The sequence below is a fragment of the Podarcis muralis genome, chromosome 1 (genome assembly GCF_964188315.1).
Source record: "Podarcis muralis chromosome 1, rPodMur119.hap1.1, whole genome shotgun sequence".
Lineage (NCBI taxonomy): Eukaryota > Metazoa > Chordata > Lepidosauria > Squamata > Lacertidae > Podarcis > Podarcis muralis.
Window position 1 is genome coordinate 131,929,969 of NC_135655.1, and position 20,905 is coordinate 131,950,873.

The 20,905-nt window shown below is 44.6% G+C and overlaps 2 protein-coding genes across 8 annotated transcripts in view; both read left to right on the forward strand.

Annotated features, from left to right (window-relative positions):
• Positions 1-9,574, forward strand: part of MLPH (melanophilin) — a 79,074-nt gene extending 69,500 nt beyond the window's left edge. For all 6 annotated transcript variants that reach the window (XM_077918713.1, XM_077918715.1, XM_077918723.1 and 3 more), the window contains 3 exons: positions 168-225; positions 5,604-5,701; positions 6,573-9,574. In XM_077918713.1, coding sequence (XP_077774839.1) covers positions 168-225; positions 5,604-5,701; positions 6,573-6,599 — 183 coding nt within the window. In that variant the 3' untranslated portion in view covers positions 6,600-9,574. The remainder of the gene's footprint in view (positions 1-167; positions 226-5,603; positions 5,702-6,572) is intronic.
• A 4,412-nt stretch (positions 9,575-13,986) lies between these two features.
• Positions 13,987-18,519, forward strand: PRLH (prolactin releasing hormone). Of its 2 annotated transcripts, XM_028703471.2 has the most exons (3): positions 13,987-14,572; positions 17,280-17,449; positions 18,252-18,518. In XM_028703471.2, the coding sequence occupies exons 2-3, from the start codon at positions 17,350-17,352 to the stop codon at positions 18,413-18,415; spliced, it is 264 nt and encodes an 87-aa protein (XP_028559304.2). In that variant the 5' UTR covers positions 13,987-14,572; positions 17,280-17,349; the 3' UTR covers positions 18,416-18,518. The 2 variants fall into 2 exon arrangements, with proteins under 2 accessions (XP_028559304.2, XP_028559312.2); XM_028703479.2 differs by having other exon boundaries at positions 13,987-17,449; positions 18,252-18,519.
• The last annotated feature ends 2,386 nt before the right edge of the window (positions 18,520-20,905 follow it).

Here is a 20,905-nt window from a genome sequence, read left to right on the forward strand (position 1 = left end):
GCTCACACGCCATAATATAAATGTTAGGGTGGGATGGGCAAGACAGTCCATCAGGTGTGAATGAAGTTTCAGGAAAGCTGTGCTTAAGCTGAGGTAGAAGAGCCACGATGAATGCTGGTCCACACATTGGCTTGTTTGCACTCTAATTAAGTTTGTACTCCTTTTAGGTAATGTCTATGCCACATGTGTTGAGGAGAAAATTCAACACTTCACTTGAAACTGCAAGTAAGACTTGTGCTTATTTATGTATGAAGTAGAGGGAAAGGCTTAGTGGTTTGGAGAGGGAGAGTTTTTGCAGTAAGCCTGGAAATCCCCCGCTTAGGAACGGCTGTCCAAAGTATAGCTAGAGTTCAGTTATTGTCTGTTGGGGGTCTCTGAAGTTGCGGACCCTGATCTGTCCACATACACAGAAATGTTCTAAGCAACTAAGAAAACCACAAAACCTCTCTCTGGAAGTTAAGTCTTTTTACAGGATTGTCTGATAATATAAAACACAAGACAGCTTTAAAAGTATTATAACTTTCAAAATCAATCAATTTCCTTGAGAAATTTTGAATTGCTCACAATGAACTAAGAAAAAAAGAAAAACATAAAATCGACAGATTTACAAATTCTTGGCCTGACTTCAAACATTCTACCATTCTGATTTCATTCTAAAATGGGCTTATACTGACCTGTAGCCAAGTAAAATTTAAAGTCTTGAGTAATAATAATAATAATAATAATAATAATAATAATAATAATAATAATTTATTATTTATACCCCGCCCGTCTGGCTGGGCCTCCCCAGCCACTCTGGGCGGCTTCCATAGAAACCAAAAATGCAGTAGGCTAGGAATGCAACGTTGATACGTCTATCCATGCCACGAGCCATTTCTTCTACAGGTTTTCTGTGACTTCCCCCAACAATTTTTTGGGCAACAGTGACTCTTCTTAAAAATTCTAACAAAGTTCAGACCACTGTGTTCAGCTGCCCCCTGCACCCCTCGGTGCCCCATGTTTTCCCCACAATGGTAAAATGCTGCAAATTTTCCCAAAGTAATTTCCTGTGGCAGCTGCACTGCTTCTGAGTTAATTGCCTCTTGCTTCCTTATTCACAGCTCATCTCAGTCACAGCACTGGAAGTGGCCAGAGATGTTTTGTCTGTGGTTTTCATAGATCTATAGGCCAGTGTGTTGAACACTTGAAACACACTGTACACGTGTTTGGTATTATTAAATGCTAATGATAAACCCCTTTTGTAGAAGGGCTGGTGGGGAATGGGAAAAAGCAGTCATTCTCCCACAGAGCCCTAGATCCTTACCATTAAACTTGAATGGTGAAGGAGTATATTTCTTGATCTGGGCTGTGCAATGTCGTCTGTGTTGTTCCGGAAGAAGTCACCCAGTCTCGCCCTTAAAGGGCAGAAAATAAACTGGCTGACTTTTCACTCTGCTTATGCAGATAGAGTGAAAATACAGTCAAAGGAGAGTACCCTAATCACTCATAGTTTTCAGACTGGAAGGAGAGAGGAGCCATATCTTCCTGCCCCTCTCTCTCAGGGGTTGATGATGTACCAAGTAGCTGAGGGAAATATGCAGATAGGAGAAATTGGAAACAGACAGTAGTAAATTGGAAGATTATTTTGGAAGAGATTCAAATGTCTGACTTCATGCATTTGTCTTTAATGGTGCTGCAGTCCCATCCCAGAGGGAGTCCTGATGGGATTTTAAAAGCAACAGAACATCCCAGTGTGGACACTATTTATTACCTTTGCATGACATGAATCTGCAAACACAATATTATGGTGTTGCTGCTTTACCCCCTATTTCGGGGAGGCCTATTGGAAAAAATATGTAAGCTTCTAAGGAACCACACTGAACCGCAGAAGTGTGTGTGTGTGTGTGTGTGTGTGTGTGTGTGTGTGTGTGTATTGCAGGACTCTGCTTTCCCCTTTGGCCCATCCCACCCCCCTGATTTTGTCTTGCTGGCAATACTTTTCTGATTCGAAATCAGACTTCGTGACTTTGTGCAAAGGTTTCTGGCAGAATAGTTCCATTCGAAGGCTGATCTCCAACATAGTTCAGATTGACTCCTCCTCCAGCAACAGGACCTCCTCTTTCTTCTCCTCTTTCAACCTTCCAGGTTGTGCAAGTCTGCTCCAGAGGAAGGGGAAATCCCACAGCATGAGGGGAAGTTTGTTCCACTCATAGACAGATCCAGTTAAGTGTCACCCAAAACATTTATTTGCTGCCACAGCAAGAATAAATGTAGAAATCCAAGTAGCTAAATAATGAACACTTACACCTCTGGAACCACGTTTCAAGTTGCTGATTTAAACAGCTGCAGCAAAATCTTTCCCCCTCCATTTGCAGAATAGTTCAACTGTTTCAATACTTCAGACCCAATGACTTCAAACTACTTCATGTTCAGGTGTTTACTTCTTAAAATATACATGCAGAATCCATGGAAACGAGGTCCCAATCATTGTCCATGCAAATATGCTGGCACAAGTTCTATATCTGGGCACCATTGATGCCCAAGGTGAGGCATATGTGCCCAAGGTCAAGAAGTGTTGTCAGAATATGTCCCCAGACCACTTGAGTTCTTCTATGGCAGAGTTGCTTTTGTTCATGACTGCATGGCAGATCCGTGTGGACGTGTGCCACCAGAAGGGGTGACCTCACAGCTAGTTTTTGGCCAGCTAGGCTTTTGCAACTTGCTAAAAACCAAGTACAGTGGTACCTCAGGGTAAGAACTTAATTCATTCTGGAGGTCCGCTCTGTACTTGAAACTGTTCTTAATCTGAGGTAACACTTCAGCTAATGGGGCCTCCTGCTGCCGCCGCTCCCACTGCCCCTGAAGCGTCTGTAACCTGTGGTACCACTGTATAACTCTTTCAGAACAAGGGGAAACTTTTTTGTGTGTCAAAGCTCATTTTAAAATGACTGGGTGTTTCTTGTTTTGGTCATTGTTACAGTACTCTTTTATGCTATGAATTGTATGTGATTTTTTTTAGTGGTGGATAATTGGCTGTATTAAGGAGTTTCATGTTTTAACATGTTGATGTGGGTTTTAATTGTGCTTTTGTGGTTTTATGTTGTAAGTCACTTGGAATACTTCTGCAGATAGACAGACGAGCAGGTAGAGTCCCCCAACATCTGCAACAAGAGTGCAGTTTGTCAGTTCTTGTTTTATATATATATATAAAATTTTTATTAAGGTTTTTACATTACAAAATAGAAAAAGGAAAAAGAAAAAATACAAAATAAAAATTAGTTAAAAACAATCAATCCTTTCATCACATTATTTTTCATTTACTTGTTTCCCGGACCTCCTCGTAACTCCCTTTTTTGTATTCCAGTTCAATTTATTAGCTCAGCAGTTTCTTTCCCTCTTTATTCTACTCAGATCTTAAATCTTAAATTATTGTAACATTAAATTTTTACTTATAAAAAACCATTTTTTTCATATTCTTTTATATCATTAGCTAGAAACCACTTAATTTCAATCCAACATCATTCTAACATTCATTAATTTTACAGTATCTCTGTAAATAGTCTTTCAATTTCTTCCAGTCTTCTTCCACCGACTCTTCAGTTTCTCAGTTCTTGTATTGGTCTACCAACATAGTCCCATTTTCCCTTGTGAGCAGTTTGGGGTGTCCTCCTCAAGGAATGCCTGGACTTGGCTGCAGGTGGTTCCATTTCACCAGAAAACTGCCTGATCATCACACAACATATGTTCTCTCACCTTTGTAGTTCCATGGAGGTTCAGGAGTTTGCAACTAGAGCTCAGAAGTGAGGTTGTGTTCTTGCAAGCATAGTCTTTGCCTGAATGATTCTTAGGGTAATAGCATAATGTCATAGGCCCAGTCTGGGCTAGCAAGCAAAAATATTATGCCACTCACTCTGAGTCATCCATGGTACACTGAAATCTTATCCTGCTCTTTTATTTACATGTGCCAGATTCACCCTGCAGCAGAAATAGGCATGCATTTTTTAAAAAAAAAGATGGGACTTTGCAAATTTGGCCAGTGCAGTTTTTGAAGTCCTATCTTTGCCCATGTGTAGCGCAGACTAGTGGATTGATTACTGGACAGTGTCTTGAAAAGTGTGGGTTCAGTGTAGTTAACTAGAGTGTTGGGCTTAAAACAAGTCAATCTGGGATTAAATCCCCACTTAGCCATGAAGGGACGCGGGTGGCGCTTTGGGTAAACCACAGAGCCTAGGACTTGCCGATCAGAAGGTTGGCGGTTCGAATCCCCACGACGGGGTGAGCTCCCGTTGCTCGGTCTCTGCTCCTGCCAACCTACCAGTTCGAAAGCACAAAAGTGCAAGTAGATAAATAGGTACCGCTCCTGCGGGAAGGTAAATGGCGTTTCCGTGCGCTGCTCTGGTTCTCCAAAAGCGGCTTAGTCATGCCGGCCACATGGCTGTACGCCAGCTCCCTCGGCCAATAAAGTAAGATGAGCGCCGCAACCCCAGAGTCAGCCACGACTGGACTTAATGGTCAGGGGTTCCTTTACCTTTAGCCATGAAGCCACCAAGAGATGACAGACCTTCTCTCAGCCAGACCTCCCTCAAAGTGGGGGATGGGTAAGTCTCAGCATCATTGTTCATGAAAGGGGAATGAAGTCTTTTCTCACTGGACTAGTCTGAGGTTTGAAGTGTTGCTATGTCCTCTGAATCTTAGAAACAGCCACTTATAAACGGGTTCAGCTGTTTCCTTCATTAGGTTTCACAGACAATTAGATTTGATCCATAGTCATTTACACCTGGTCATAAGAGAATGTAAAATGTTAACCACATTGAGTGGTACTTTGGCCTGGTATAAATAACTTCATGCGTTATAAGTTGCTATATAAATGTGTCCTGAAATGCTGCCAGCAAGATACATTTTGTGCCCATGTTGTGTCATTCCCCACACCCTGAAATGCCAGCCAGCTCCAAGCGACAGAAACCAAGTCATCTGTGTCCCTCTCTAGCTTGTGCCTGAACTCACTGTGCTCAAAAAAACATTAAGAGCTGGTGCACTGAGCTACGAATTGGGGAGTCCTTGCTTCACATCTTACCTCTGCCATGAACCGAGGTGGCCTCAGGAAAGAGACCTTCCTCTCACTCAGCCTCCCCCCCCCCCAATATGGCAGGGGTCATTCTCACATCGCAGAACTGTTCCAAAGATGACAGCAAGATAATGCTTATTAAGCGCTTGGCAACACTGTGCACAGGCTACATGTTAAAATATTTATATGTATCAGTAATGGGGGGGCCACAAAAAGAATTCCAGGGTTGATAAGAGCAAGCTTCTGAAAACGAGTAGGAAGTCACAGACTAGTTCAGCTTAGTGTCCTGTGACTAGGGATGGGGAAATCTACCCATCACGCTTTCCTCCTGTTTTTCGTTTTTCCAGGCTTAAGTTCAGTTCTCCTTATTTCCTTATTTCCACACCAGTTTGCAGTTTATTTACAGTACCTATATGGATAAATGGGCTCACAGATAGGCCTCCTGTTTTCCAACACCTCAAAGGCTTCCTCTCCAAGCAGATGGTTCTAGAAAAGCTCTCTAAAGCAAAACAGCCGGTTGCAATATCATAACAAACGCCTCTGCCTTCCATTTTTCAAGACAATGCTGAATCATTTGCCCGAAACTCCAATTACAGAGGATCTTTGACACAGCGAAATCCAAATGGAAGAAGCAGGAAAGCAGATCACATCTTTGCGGCAAGTATTCAGAATCCAGCTCATTGCCCTTCTGTAAGCTGAAAGGTAGTAGACTAGCCAGGGACAGCAGAGAGGAGTTAGTGCAGGCCACCCCAAATTGAGATGCAGAAGGAAAACAGAGTTTTGTTTCTTGATCAGAGCTTATAAGTATGTAGGCAATTCAAAATGGGAGAGGTACAATCTTTCATGGGTCCAGCTCCTGTTAATACGAAAACATGCATATCCTTGAATTATGCAAAACTCCTTATCAGACATTAGACAGAATGAAAAGCAGCTGATTAGAAATTTCAGAAAATGAAAGTACCATGGCTTTTGGTGACAGCCATATAATTGCCCAAACGTTTTGTCCTTGACATGAGTGCATTGCTGGGTTCTGCTTTAACCCTTTAACTGTCTTAGTATGGTTCCTTACATTGCCTTGGGGTGCTTCCAAGACAAGAAAGATAGAATTGTGGATATCTTTTTTGCTATAACTTTATTAGTGGTAGAACCCTGTTCTGTGAAAAGGGTGCATACAGGTGACTCTCCATTTAGGTGGGGTTACATTCAAACCCCTGTGCACATCAGTGAAATTGCATAAAATGGGGAATCGCCTGTATCAGCTCAGCAGTTGCACAGGGAGGAAGTTTCCCCTCATGTCAGCTGTGCAAGCCCCACTGTCCCTCTGGACTCATGTGAGCTGAAGGGACGACAGGGCCTGCACAGCTAACCAGAACAGTTTACCACCCTGTTTTGTCCCTGCTCACTGAGTATCTCTGAAATGACCACCTTCACACCCTGCAAACAGTGAGATGGGGAATGTGGGTGAGCAATTTTGGCCCATCCTCATTGATACCAGAAGGGTTCTCATCAATGTTTTGATCCTTTACAGAAGCCTGTGATGACCCATCGCTCTTGAACAGAATGAAGTCTTCTAAGACCTCAACTCAAGATTTCATCCCTTCATTCTATTTTCTTTCTTTTCTTCTTTCCATCTGTTCACCTGCAGTGCTAGATCTACACGTTTTCCTTCAGGGGGCAAAAGCCTGCACTGCTCCCTCCCTTTGCCCGAGTCAGGAAACAGGAAAGAAGCAGGTTGGAAAAGAATTCTCTGGGCAACATCCCATTGAAATTTGGTTCCTACATTCATTGCAACAGCACGCAGAGCCCAACTTAGTAGTAAAAGGGATTTCTGTTCTAGGATTGACTTAATTACCTGCCCACATCTATTGAATAGGACTCGCAGCTAAAATGTTTTTTCTTCATGCACTGCTAAAGTATGTGTCCGTATTCTGATCATTTGGGCTGGTGAATTAAAGTCATTTCGTGCAGGTTTCAGTGCTCAGGATTTCACAGTGCCCTGCAGTAATCAGGAGGGTTTTTCCAAGGGTCTGGAATATGGAACCAGAAGGCAGAATGCTGGGCTTGCAACCTTAGCTGCCTTTCAGTATCAGATGCTAGAGAACCCCCAGAACAGCACGCAGAGGAGGACAGGGGAAACATTCTGTCTGGCAAGCCAAAGCGCTTGCTCTGATGGAACGTTTGATCGCCTTAGTGCAACGTGGGATTCTTCCCCAAGTGTCCTGTGGTTCCTTGAAGACTAACAAATTTACTGTGGCATCATAAATGAACTAGAGCCCATTTTGGAGCCCCATGGCAACGCAGGGCACAAGGAGAGCCTTGCTAGACCAGACCATTTCCCACAGTGGCCAACCAGATGCTCATGGAAAGTCCACCAAAGAGGGCCGGAGCAGCACAGTCCTCTGACCCCCTTCCTCCCCAGTGACTTACACCACAAATACATAGGTTTTGGTCAGCCTTCAAGGTTCACAGAACTCTTTGTTGGTTTTGGCATGCCAACGTCTTGTGGCTCTGCCTCGTTCTGGAATATATTAGGGCTCTGGTGCTTAGCCAGGAGTTCAGGCCATGGTTGCACAGGCATTAATCAGAGAGGCTTTCTGCTCAAATTTCTCCATGCAAGGCATCTGCCTCTTCAGAGTTGCAGAAATGGTCTGTGCATTAAAAAAAGTTAATGGGGTGGGGGAAAGAGAGATGAGAAACTAAAATGGCAGGAAGTAAAATGGCAGAAACAGTGGAGGAACCATGGCTGAGTGGAAGGTCAGGACTTTTCAAGGTCTGATCCCTGGCACCTCGTAGACAATACTGGGCAGAGTAGAGGCAGAGATGCTTGTATGATCATGCCATTTCTTCCATGTTATAGTAGCATGTGTCTTTGCAGAGCTTGACATGCTTATGAGTAACAGAGCTTAAATGAAATATGAAAAGAATCCCCTATTCCATATGCTCTAGCAGAGGAATGCAAAAAAAATTTCTCCTATTTCTGATAAGCACATTAAGTAGAGGCTCAAGGAAGCACATCTGAATTGCTGTTGAAGGTCAAACATTACGATAGGCAGATATGCTCACAGTTTCAGCCCTGACTTCTTCCCTCTGCAAGTTGTCATGATAAATAAGTGATAGGATAGTTAGCTTTCAAGCCTGATTTCAGCTTACCTCTGAGTTGTATAGAATTGTACTGTCTTCTTCAGGTATCCTTTGAATCCTCCTCAGGATAAATCAAGTGTTATGACAAACTTGCAAATTTATCCCCAAAGAAATTGGTAACTTGAGCCAAATGGCACAATTTCATTTCGCCCTCACATAGTCCATCTGGAGTTTCTGTTAAAGTGCATCAAATTCCACATTCGATTCATTTCCATTTTTATTTCTTTTCTTTTACTGAAATCCAAACTTTTTTTGTTTTTTACCCAACCATACAGTGTCATCCTGAATGTCCAGGATTTATATGGCACCACTCCTATGTGACGCGGGTGGCGCTGTGGGTAAAAGCCTCAGCGCCTAGGGCTTGCCAATCAAAAGGTCGGCGGTTCGAATCCCCGCGGCGGGGTGCGCTCCCGTTGTTCGGTCCCAGCGCCTGCCAACCTAGCAGTTCGAAAGCACCCTCGGGTGCAAGTAGATAAATAGGGACCGCTTACTAGCGGGAAGGTAAACGGCGTTCCGTGTGCGGCTCTGGCTCGCCAGAGCAGCTTTGTCACACTGGCCACGTGACCCGGAAGTGTCTCCGGACAGCGCTGGCCCCCGGCCTATAGAGTGAGATGAGCGCACAACCCTAGAGTCTGTCAAGACTGGCCCGTACGGGCAGGGGTACCTTTACCTTTACCTTTTACTGAAATCCAAACTTTTTTTGTTTTTTACCCAACCATACAGTGTCATCCTGAATGTCCAGGATTTATATGGCACCACTCCTATGTGACTGGCACTCAGACACATGGAGATGCAGTTTTTACCACACACTGAGGGGTAGTCAAAGGACCCTTACAATGTGTGCACCTGCCTCCTTTGCTTGTAAAGCTTTGCCCTATGAACAAACCACAGGAAGCGCCAAAGGCTCCTGCTAAGACAGCTCACTGCATCGCTGGCAGGAATCCTCTTATGCTAGGAAGCATTTCCCCATTGCAGCAGCACCCTGAAATTTGTCTCATTTGCCATCAGCCTTTTAAGTGTCCCACATCCCCTCCAGTGATGTCCATTAGTTTCATGATGCAATCAAAGGCAGAAGTGCGTGCTGCCTTTAGTTCCACGGTTCTTTTTCCCAGGGCTATTTTTATCGGATAACGTAGCTGTTGCGCAAAGGACCAGTGGAAGGCGGGGGCAGCAATGACCACCCCCAACCGAAGGCTCCTCACAACTGCTTTACCCATTTAAAGAGAAGCCCTCGGGACAAAAGATGTAAAGAGCATCGCCTCATGTCTCCTTTTGGCCTAAGATAAAACATAGCCATTCTGCTCATCTAAGCCGTTGGCCTCTATCCATGTATCTATCATATGTATATGCTAAATCATTCAATAAACACTGGCATTGTGTTCCTATTAAGCAATGTTTCCTGCAGTATCTTTTTTTTCCTTCCTGATTTCTGGAGGGAGATGAGGAGGGCAGGGCACTTCATTCCTACCAGCTCACACTTATGCCTTAACCAGCTAGTGCTAATAATGTCTTATTAGTAAAAAAAAGAAAGAATATTTATTAATAAAGGAAACAAAGTTTTGACGCCAAAGTGGAAAATGAAGGAATCAGGCAGTGAGAAATATAGCACACCATCCCTTTATATTTCCATCTTGCTTACCACACGGGAGGAAATTATTTCAGGTAGCAGACCGAATACTGTCCAAATCTGATTTGTGAGATTTTGAACCACAGAAGGTTTGTTGTCAAACACAGGTCTTTAAAGCAAGGTAATATACTTTATGTTCTTGAATGGAAAGGCTTGATAGTTTATCAGCGCACAAAACAAAAGAGGCATTTTGTCATAGGTTTTCAGGCCAGCCTACAATGCTATGTAATTCCCAGCATTTCAAAATGGGATGGTGTAAACCTAATAGTGGAAGAGGCTAGGAACTTCCTGAAAAGCCAAGGCTGCAAGGGCTGTGCCTTTAAAAGAGTTGTTGCTTCATTACAATTCTTTGCTTGTGTTTGGATGATCTGACATTCCAAGGATGTCTCAGAGAAGATTGGTGCAGTGGGATAAAATGGAGATTCTGCCTTATCTCCTGGAAGTGAACCATATCCAGTCATTTCAGGACTTGTCTAAGTTTCTGCACAAGTTTTATTTGCTGGAATGTCACTAGAAAATCCTCCCAAGAAATGAAAAAAATCTAAGCATGGACAGGGTCTTAATGGAGGAAGAGGTTCCTCAGAAGCCCTCAGGAGTCCTGGGTGGGCTGCATCTGTAAAGTAAAGGCCCATTAGAGGTTGCTGGGCACCCACACAGTTGATAGGCATTGCCAGCATATTTTTTTCTGGGGGTACTCAAGGGTACACAATACCGGCACTCCCCCCCCCCCATGTTAAAAGTGTGAAACTTACTGTAACAACTTCATGGTTACTGACACCTTTTTATCTTCTTTTTTTTTAAAAAAAAAAGAAGCACTGGGCATTGAAGAGTTTGGACTTGATATCCCGCCTTTCACTCCCCGTAAAGAGTCTCTAAGCGGCTAATATTCTCCTTTCCCTTCCTCTCCCACAACAAACACTCTGTGAGGTGAGTGGGGCTGAGAGACTTCAGAGAAGTGTGACTAGCCCAAGGTCACCCAGCAGCTGCATGTGGAGGAGTGGAGACGCAAACCCGGTTCACCAGATTACGAGTCTACCACTCTTAACCATACACCACACTGGCTCGTTGCCATTAAGATGGTGTGCATGTGCCGCATCTTCTGATCAATTATATGGGGAAGGGCTTACCTGCCCCCCCATATTTTATTCAAGTTGACACCCCTGGAGTCATTGACAGCTAGGGCTGGCAATCTTAAGTTCAGTTCTTCGCATTTCCACAGAAATTCATGATTTTTTCTCTTTTTCAAAAAAGGCCTTGGAAAAATTCATCAGGATTTCTGTACAAATGTATCCTCCAGCACATTGCTTTGTATTTTTCATATGCAATTTCCCCTGTTGCACACATTTTGTAAAGCAGTTTCCTCATACAAGCATATTTTTGTATTTTGCCTCCACTGATATATGCATTTTTACAGTGGTGGACTCTGGGCTCTTGGAATTCAACAGCGGTGCCGTGTGCAATGCTAGAATTCAGCTTCCCTGCCTCTTGGGATCCATTCTACAGCATTGCAGGGGCTCCCTCTGCAAAGCGGCGCTCAGTGTGGCAAAGCCGGTTACACTACCCTAAAACTGCCTCTGATTTTTGTGCACACCATATACATTTTTGCCCTCATAACTTGGCTAGAGAATTCTACTGCAAGATCGGGAGAAGGGTAACTGTTTTTTGGTTTACTTCCTCACACACACACACCCCCCAAAGTGCAAACTAGGCAGGTTCACTTTTAAATGCAAACTGAATCCAATTTCTCCTCCACCCCTATAGACAACTCTTGTGGCTGCTTTGGCTGACCCCCAATACCATTGCTTTCCAGGTCAACCCAGTCTTGCTCCTAGCTGCTCTGGCTAGGGATAAATAAAAGTACCTTTAGTGCCTTTCAAGCCAATCTTTGGAAAATCAGGTGTTGCTTTTGGATAAAATAGTATATTTTGAAATGCCTTGGTTAGTTAATTCTGGTATGTTGATACATACATTGCCTGTCCAATCCTTGACACATTACCCTTTTATCTAAAAGTCCCATGTGGGAAACTCCCTATTTGCTTGAAGTCCAGAAGCAAGCCTTCTGGGCAGGGAATATTATGTTTCCTAGTTACAGCTGCAACCCACTAGAGAGAGAATAGCTTGATGTACTGTTTGCTCCAGACAACAACCTAAACATTAGCATATGGTTAGGGTAAACATCCCTGCAATTCTCTGTGCCCAAAGAGGCCCCCACTGCAACACAGCTAACACAAAACACAAACACCACAAATCCTAAAAACCTAACTTTCATGTCTTATGTAGTACTAAAAACTAAACATGACAGGCCTTGGCAATCAAAATCTAAAGTATCCTGAAACCACAAAACACAACTTTGCAAATAGTGGAGAGTTTGTCCAAATGAATCCCAATCATGCAACTATAACAAAAATGCCACTGGAGTCTAATTTATGGCTATGAAGCAAGCACCCAGACTTCCCTGTGCGAAACTTGGATTTGGAGACACCATCAGGTCTCTCAGTTTTCACTGAGACAATCCTGGTGCCAGAGAGCAGGCCATCCCAGCTCCCCTCCTGTCCTAGGTATCGTAGCAGCCGCAGGTTTATATTACAGACTAGCGTTCCTTAACCATTTAAACTATGTGTTGTTCTCATCATCTGTCAGCCATCAAAATAAAAGATGCAATATAAATACACTTTTCACTCATACAGCACAAAAACTCACAGCCTGATGTGAAGAATTCTCCACTCCCCAGAATGTTATTCCCTTTGGGCCAGAATTAAACAGGGATGGGGTAAATTTGTGCTTCCACTCCGGTAAGTTTTTGCAGAACCAGGAATAAATCCATTGTGTGGCACCAAAACTCTGGAAACCCACAATTCCATAGTGAACATACACACACACACCCTGTAGGTGCACAAGCAACTACCAGGCCAGAGACGAATGGCTGCTTGCATCTTTACATAAGAGGCAAAGACAGGCAAGATGCAAGCAGTGTGTGGTTTGCTGTGCTGTGCGCCCCATGGCTGAAGATCAGCCCAGAAGAAGAATGGAGAAAAGATGGCCTCCCCCCCCCCCTTCTGATCTCTTTCATTGCATGCACTGAAATGTAATGGATCATGCTCATGGTTTCCATTGTATTTACAGTGACATGGGAAGCGAACCCCACCATGCAGAGATGAGCCCAGAAACAGAACGATAGATTTCGTTGTACAATTCCTCTGCCCTCTTGATAGGAATCCCCACAGTCCAATCTAGGGAGTTCTGCAGGCCACAGTCATGTGTTCCGAGTTCCTGAGAATCAGTGTCTCTGGCTATACCTCCCATAGCCCATCTGCCAATACACTCCTATTGCCTGCTTCTCAGTGGAGTACAAAACAATTTCAAGCCATTTTAGATGTGGGTGTTTTTAATCCCTGTTAAAATGTTTTGCTTTATGGTTAATTTCATTACTTTTGCTGCTTTGCTCTTTGCCATCCTTGGCTCCTTAGGGGTGAAGGCTGAGGTAGAAATTTCATCATCACCATCATCAACATCAAGACAAACTGGAACAAAATAATTACAGATTTGATTCCTGCATTGCAGGGGGTTGAACTGAACGATCCTCGTGGTCCCTTCCAGCTCTACAATTGTATGATTCTATGAAAACAAACAAGGTGTACAAATGCATTCATGCAATTTTGCCCAACTTATTCTAGTTAATCAATGTGAACTAAGTGGTCACACAATATATGGAAGATGACATAGTACACAAAGGCAATTCATTGGCAATGGTCTCCATGTGGACAGAAGGGAGGAACGGGGGGGGGGAGCTTTGAACATTTGCAGTTTAATCTTAGAGTACTGGTTTTTGTTGTTGTTGTTGTTCAGTCGTTTAGAAAGGTCGGCGGTTCGAATCCCCGCGGCGGGGTGCGCTCCCGTTGTTCGGTCCCAGCGCCTGCCAACCTAGCAGTTCAAAAGCACTCCCGGGTGCAAGTAGATAAATAGGGACCGCTTACTAGCGGGAAGGTAAACGGCGTTTCCGTGTGTGGCGCTGGCTCACCAGAGCAGCGATGTCACGCTGGCCACGTGACCCGGAAGTGTCTCCGGACAGTGCTGGCCCCCGGCCTCTTGAGTGAGATGGGCGCACAACCCTAGAGTCTGTCAAGACTGACCCGTACGGGCAGGGGTACCTTTACCTTTACCTTTACTGGTTTTTGTTTGTTGTTGTTGTTCAGTCGTTTAGTCGTGTCCGACTCTTCATGACCCCATGGACCAGAGCACACCAGGCACTCCTGTCTTCCACTGCCTCCTGCAGTTTGGTCAAAGACTTTCTCCCAGGTGAGAATGTATATGTGTACTGCACTACATTACATTTTATATGGCTGGTTTTTAGTCTGCAGTCATATAAAATGTCAGGTAGTGCAGTGCACATACACATTCTCACCTGGGAGAAAGTCTGCTTGAACTCGGTGGGATTTACACCAGAGTAGGCATGCATAGGATTGCCCTGTTAATAACCAAATATGCATTTTAGGATATTAGAGTACTATACAAAAAGCTGAATTCTCAGGTGCAATATAATATGAAGAAGGACCCATCTTTTGCAGCCCATAACATAAGTTGTTATGGGATGATGGGAGGATTATGCTGAGATGCCTTGTTCCAGTCCTGATGATGTCACAGGCAGCCATACATAGACAAAGGGACAGCATAAAAAGGAATAGAGCGACCACCGGCTCTCACCGCGTCACTCACTGAAAAGAGAGCAGAGCAGTGCCACTCTCAGTCACTCCAGGAAAAAAGTAAGTATTCCTCTTCAGTTCTGCTTTTCATTGCCTGTTTCAGAAAAAAGTCGGGATGAGCGAGACTAAATAGAAGGCATGCTTTGTGTGGCACCTGTAGCCTCATCAAATAAATTTGGGGAGCGGTCTGAGTAAAATGGCTTTCCATCCCATGCCCACTGTGAGCATTTTCTAACTTTGCTGCTTTGTTGTGTGTATGTGGGCTTGTAATTTCATTTTAAAGTGATAATGGTTTGCTAGGGTAATAAAAACCAAAGGGGTTTCTAGCTAGATCTTCTAACAGCTTACTTTTATTTTCTGAAACCAAAGCTCAGGTATCCCCTTTTGGAGATAAACTAGTGCTGCTCCCAGTAAAACAAAAGAAATAGTAGATGATGCTGTTCAATAATTTAGGATTTTTAAGATTTTCAAGAATAAAATTGTCACTGCAATTATTTTAGGTATATACCCTAAGAGATTGACATAAATGACAATCCACTGGGAGGCAATTATTATGCCAGATTCCAGGTTGGGAACATGAGGCTGGGAAGCAGCAACTGACTCAAAGCCAGTGTGTGAGTTCCATGTCTAAGCTGTGGTTTGATTCAACCTTATTTCCATTTAGGCTTGCTGGTTTTCAGAATGAACAGTTTGCAATGTATTTTGCAGCCAATAAATACAACAGCATGGTTGCTTTTGGCGAGAAGCCTTTAAAGGTCAGGCTATAATTTGAGGATGAACAGGAAATGTGCCAAAACACATCAGGACTTGGGGAAAGATGCCCCTAGTTCAGCAGGTGTGGTCAGCACATAGGAAAGAAGTTTCCAGACCCAGGAGAGGACCCTGATGCTTAGAAATGGTAAGAAAGCGTTGTGCTTTCTGCTGGGTCAAGGCTGCACACAGATCAGTTTTCACAGACCCGACTCACTGTGCTTCCCTGCAACTGAAATCTGCACAGTGGCTCACAATTCCAATCAAAAGTTAGCTGAAATGTCTTACCAGTTTAATCTGTATGATAAGTGCTGGGCATTTTTGAAAATTTAGCTACAGTTATCCTGACTACAGTCCCGCAAAACAAATGCATATACATGTGTATATGTGGGAGAAGAGCTTCACACACACAGCCAGAAGTGCCTTGGAACTTTCTGCCTCAGCTTTCTGCACAGCTGAACAGGCAAGCAAACTTTAAACTTGTAAGAGTTTCATTGAGGTGCTGGAGCCATTGCAGTAGAAGTTTCAGAAGCATCTCCAGCTCTGCACAGAATTCTCCCCTTGCATTTTCATGCAATGCTGTAGGACTGCAGCTCTAGCTATGAGCCAGGGCACGTCTGTTTTCTTTCTCTCACCAACAAAGGATTCAGGTAGAGACATAGCAAGAAAAATTGCAGACACCCTGAGAGTTAAAGCAATTCTGGTTCCTTTTCAAAACACAAATTTACCTTAAGTTCTTTTACTAAAAGACTGCTAGAGAATGATGGCAGTTGTTCTTCCAAAGGTGAAAAACAACTTTTATTAGCTAACAGGCTAATGTAGAGTGAAGGTTAAAATGTCCACATTTTGAAATACTAAATAGGAAGTATTGAAAGTAATCAAGGGGCCCCCCAATCCAAATATGTGTGTGTGTGCACTGCAGCTGCCCCTCTCCTTTGCCTGCGTCACAACTATGATGTTACATGTGTACATGAGGACTTCGTTCACACAGGAGACCTTTCCGAATCTTCCTCAAAGTTACCTGTCGGCACCAGAAGGTGACGCTTGATGGGATTTGCTTGTGCTGTGTGATGTTGTCTTCTCCCCTCAACTATTACTTCCCCACCCTCCAGATGTTCTGGAAATCTGAGGTCCTTTGCGGAGGCATTTGTCTCCGTGTTGTGTGTGTGTGTGACTCTGTTCTTCTGCTGAGGCTTCCCACCTAACAACTTGAGAGCTTCTGATCCTTATAGGACCAAGTAAATCATTTACTTATTTTCATTTTATCGTACTTACTCTCCAAAGAGCTCCAGGCAGAGCCAGGGACTGGCTCAAGATAAAGCTTTGCCTGAGAGGGATTTGAACCTAGGGCTTCCCACTTTAAACATATGTGATAGACTGGGATGTGTAGAGTCGATTTCAGCTTCTGCTGGAGAAGTGGCAGACTTCTGGGTGATGCCTTTTTTAAAAGAGAGAGAGAGCCCATATTCTTCCTGGGTGTCTCAATCAGGTATTGTCTCAATCAGATATGTATGGATAGACAAGGATATTCCTTTTCATTCACGTTCTCCCTCCCCCCACCCCACCCCTCTCTCTGTCTCTCTCTCAAACAGAGAAGATTTAGGCATAAAAAGCACCAAATCATGGAAAAAGTAGGAAACTTCTTTTAAAAACACACTCTGCTTGAGCAGAGTGCACTGCATCATCAGAGACCCAGACTGCATGAGGAATGCTACTCAAATTCAAGCTCAGGGATGGTGAGGGACTGAGGACAACCTGCTCATGAAGACTTGAGGACGGGACTTGCATGTGCTCACTTTGAGCCTTTGCATGTTCAGGCAAAAACCTGAATACAGCTGAATACCCTTCCCTTCCCTTTTCTTTTCACATCCCCCACTAATAGTTCTTGAAATGAAAGTTGCAAACCTGTTGTGCATGTTGTAGAGTTTTGTGTTGCTGCTGTCGCTCATCCTGAAGTGCGCTTTTGAAGGGCACTTCCCTTGCCTGAAACTGACAGACCTTTCCCTTGTGACTGCAGTTGGGGCCTGAGCTTCACCAGGTTCCCCTTACGAGTCACAGAACCTTTGAAGAGGGAAAAGGAAACAGACATGAGGCTCTTCATCATCTGCCTCTTGGGCTTGCTGATGGACTGCCTGCTGCTGCCTGACGCCGAATGCCGAATCCTTGAGCGATCCATGGAAGTCAGAAGTAAGTTCTTGGGGACTGTATGGGGTAGAAGACAAAACTTTTAAAAGCAGCTGTGCTGAAGAGACCCTTTCTGAGGAAGCTGTTTATCACTGCAGCACTGGGAAATGGCCAGTGTCCCCTGCAGTGAGTTAAGGGACGTGGCAACCACTGATAACTGGATGAGCAGCTAGACCCAAGCGATGGGTGTGCAGCACAATCATCAAACCAGATGAAGTGGAATGTGAACTTTCATAAAGGAGTTCAGCTCAGGATAGGGTTTGCTGATCTGTAACATGCACTTGTGATGAGTCTTGAGGGACTTTGGGAGACAAGAGGAGGGAGCGCCTACAGAAGGTGGAGGGAACCTTTGGCCCTCCAACTAGAGGTGGAACATTTTTGGAAGTTTCAAAGCCAGGGGAGAAAAACATTCCCCCTTCCTGGGTCCCCCCAGCCAGGGAAAGTGGAAATTATTGGTTGGTTTTTCTAATAGCATTCCGTATGCATCAAAAGTCACTTTGCTACATGGTGTCCTTCCTTGTGTGCTTCTCTTTCACTCCATTATTCCTGCCACTGCCACTCCTAGTGCACAACCCACAGGCGTATTAGGCAGGTGTGAAATTAGACAGGTAGAAAAAATGCCATCAGCTCAACAAGGGTAGTCTTACAAAAAAGCTTTGCTAGTGCTGGAAAGCTCGCATTGCCTCCCCACAAACAAGTGTGCCAGTGCTTTAGAATATGGCAGAGCAATGCCAGGTATGTGCAGGAGTGGGAAGGACTTTTCTTTTTCCTAGGCTCTCAATACCACCTGGGCTTTGCCTTCCAGATCCAGACATTGACCCTTCCTGGTACACGGGGCGAGGGATCCGACCTGTGGGACGGTTTGGCAGAAGGAGAGCAGCTGGAGAGAAAGCCCAGAAAAGTGACCACCGGCCCCAGCAAGCCTGCTTCCCCATAGGAGACAGCGATGAGCAGCTGCAAGATGAATGATGCCTCAGAAGTGAACGATCTCCGATCCCGACAAGAAAGAACACACAAACACACATCGCAATCTCTCCAGAGGCCAAATAAAAAACGTTGGACTTTTTGCCCTGTCTCTTTTATGTCTCGTGCCAGAGGAGTAGTGTTCAAGAGCAGGGTTTGGCTGAAGAATTTCCTTAGACTATATCTCTCTACGCCCTCACATTGTATTCCTTTTACTGTCAAATTCATTTTCAGATTTCTTGCACCAGTAAAGGCTGTCCCTTTTGTGAATGACTTTAATGTGTTGCAGAACAACTATCCTTAAACTCCACTCCAAAGCACCCATTTGTTGATGATACAAGTTTTTATTTCATTTACTTGCTTTTATAGTACCAGAGGTGTACATTCTTGGGACTTAAAAAATGTAAGAGAACAGCTCCCAGGCTCTTATAGCCCAAAATTTAATACAATAGACTTAACAGAGTAAGGGATGGGGAAGGAGAGTCAGTTGTAAATAAGGAATTAATATGAATTTCTTTTAAATACATACAGACTTTGACCAATTAAGTCCCGCACACTCACCCCAGTCAATATCAACACCATCCTGACCTTAACAGGACACCAAATCTAATATATTCCAAACTGAGCATTGAACCGGACATCATTAGAAACAGTTTCCACAAAGCTCCAATTTGCTCACAGAAAGGAGGTCTGTGTATGGATGTTCAAGGCTTCAGGGATGTAACAAGGGTGCGGTAGGTGCGGTTTGCCCCAGGTGCCTCCACTGAGGGGGGTGACAAAATAGTGGATGACACTTACTACGGGACCTGCAGTGCGCCCGAGCCACATGTCTTGAGTGCCCGCAGGCTCCACAATGTCCGCTCACTGCCTCCCCCCAGCTGTAGGGTGGCTGAGGCCCCAGCCCCTGTGGCACATCACATCCCTATGGGCATTGCGTGCCCCATCCCTAAGGGTGCCACGTCCCCGTCCCATTCCTCCCTATGGGCACTGCATGCCCCGTCCCTATGGCCGCGTCCCTATGGCCGCACTACCCCAGGTGCCCAAGAGGCTTCCTCCACCACTGCAAGGCTCCCCATTTTCAAATTTCATGTATTCTTCAACACTACCTCTAAAATAAGAAAGGTAGACTGCCGGGCATTGGGGTGGATGGTACCGTAGCAGAATCCTCTCCTAACTCAAGAACCCAACTCTACAGGCAAACACTCAAGTTTAGTGGACTGTTAGACAGGAACCCCGATCGTGGAGGTTTAATCTTGACCAATCATGGCAGCAACCGTTCTTCCCACCCATCAAGTTGATGCTGCACTGAGAAAGCCTATCAACAAGGCTGAGAGAAGATAACCCCAGCCCCAAAGCCACATCTCTGTCATGCAAGTCCGACTGACATCCTCATCTGGGATTAAGTGGCCGAAGGCAATGGTTTTACTATTCACCAACGCTGAAGAGAAATATTCACAAGCTTGGCAAATTAGAATAATACAGTCATACCTCGGGTTGAAGTAGCTTCAGGTTAAGCATTTTCAGGTTGCGCTCTGCAGCAACCCGGAAGTAACGGAGCACATTACTTCTGGGTTTCACCGCTCATGCATGCGCAGATGCTCAAAATGATGTCACGCATGTTACGTTCTACTCAGGATGAGAACGGGGCTCCAGAACGGATCCCGTTCGCATCCAGAGGTACCACTGTCGAACCATAGAATTGTAGAATTTGAAGGGACTCCAAGGGTGACAGGTGGCCATCCAACCTTTGCTTAAAAGCCTCCAAGGAAGGAGAGCCCACCACCTCTCATGAAAGTCTGTTCCACTGCTGAACAGCTCTTACTGTCATAATGTTCTTCCTGATGTTTAGTCAGAATCTCCTTTCTTATAACGAAGCCACTGGTTCAGGTCCAGAGCAGGAGAAAACAAGCTTGATCCATCTTCCATGTGGCAGCCCTTTAGATACTGGAAGATAACTATCTTATCTCTTGCGTGCCCAGGCATCCCCCATAAATAATGAGACCTGTTGTATTTGGGTAAAATCAGGCCACACCTTTACTGACTACAGATGTAAGAGGTTTGGCATCGGCACTGGGTAGAATCCCACCCCTTCTAGCCCATCTGCTGGTAGGAGTTGCACCTGGGGAGTGCTGTGACCTAGTCCTCACCAGGGCATCTGGACAGACGCATCCCTTTAACAGGATATGCCATTTTCTGTAGGGACAGGCAGAGACAACAACCTCTCCTCCAACCAAGACTATGCCTATCCAATGCCTAAACCGCCACTCAAGCAAATGCTCACTGCCAAACCGCTCACATCTGAGGCCAAGATCTTAAGCCTCCCGCCCGTAAGTCATTTCACACTCCAGACATGTGCACCCATCCTGCTGGAATACGGCCTCTCAGTTGAAAGCGATACCAGGGCACCGAATCACCCAGCTGCCCAGCAGCAGCACCGTGTGTTTTATGGCTCAATTCCCTTTCTTTCTTTCTTTCTTTCTTTCTTTCTTTCTTTCT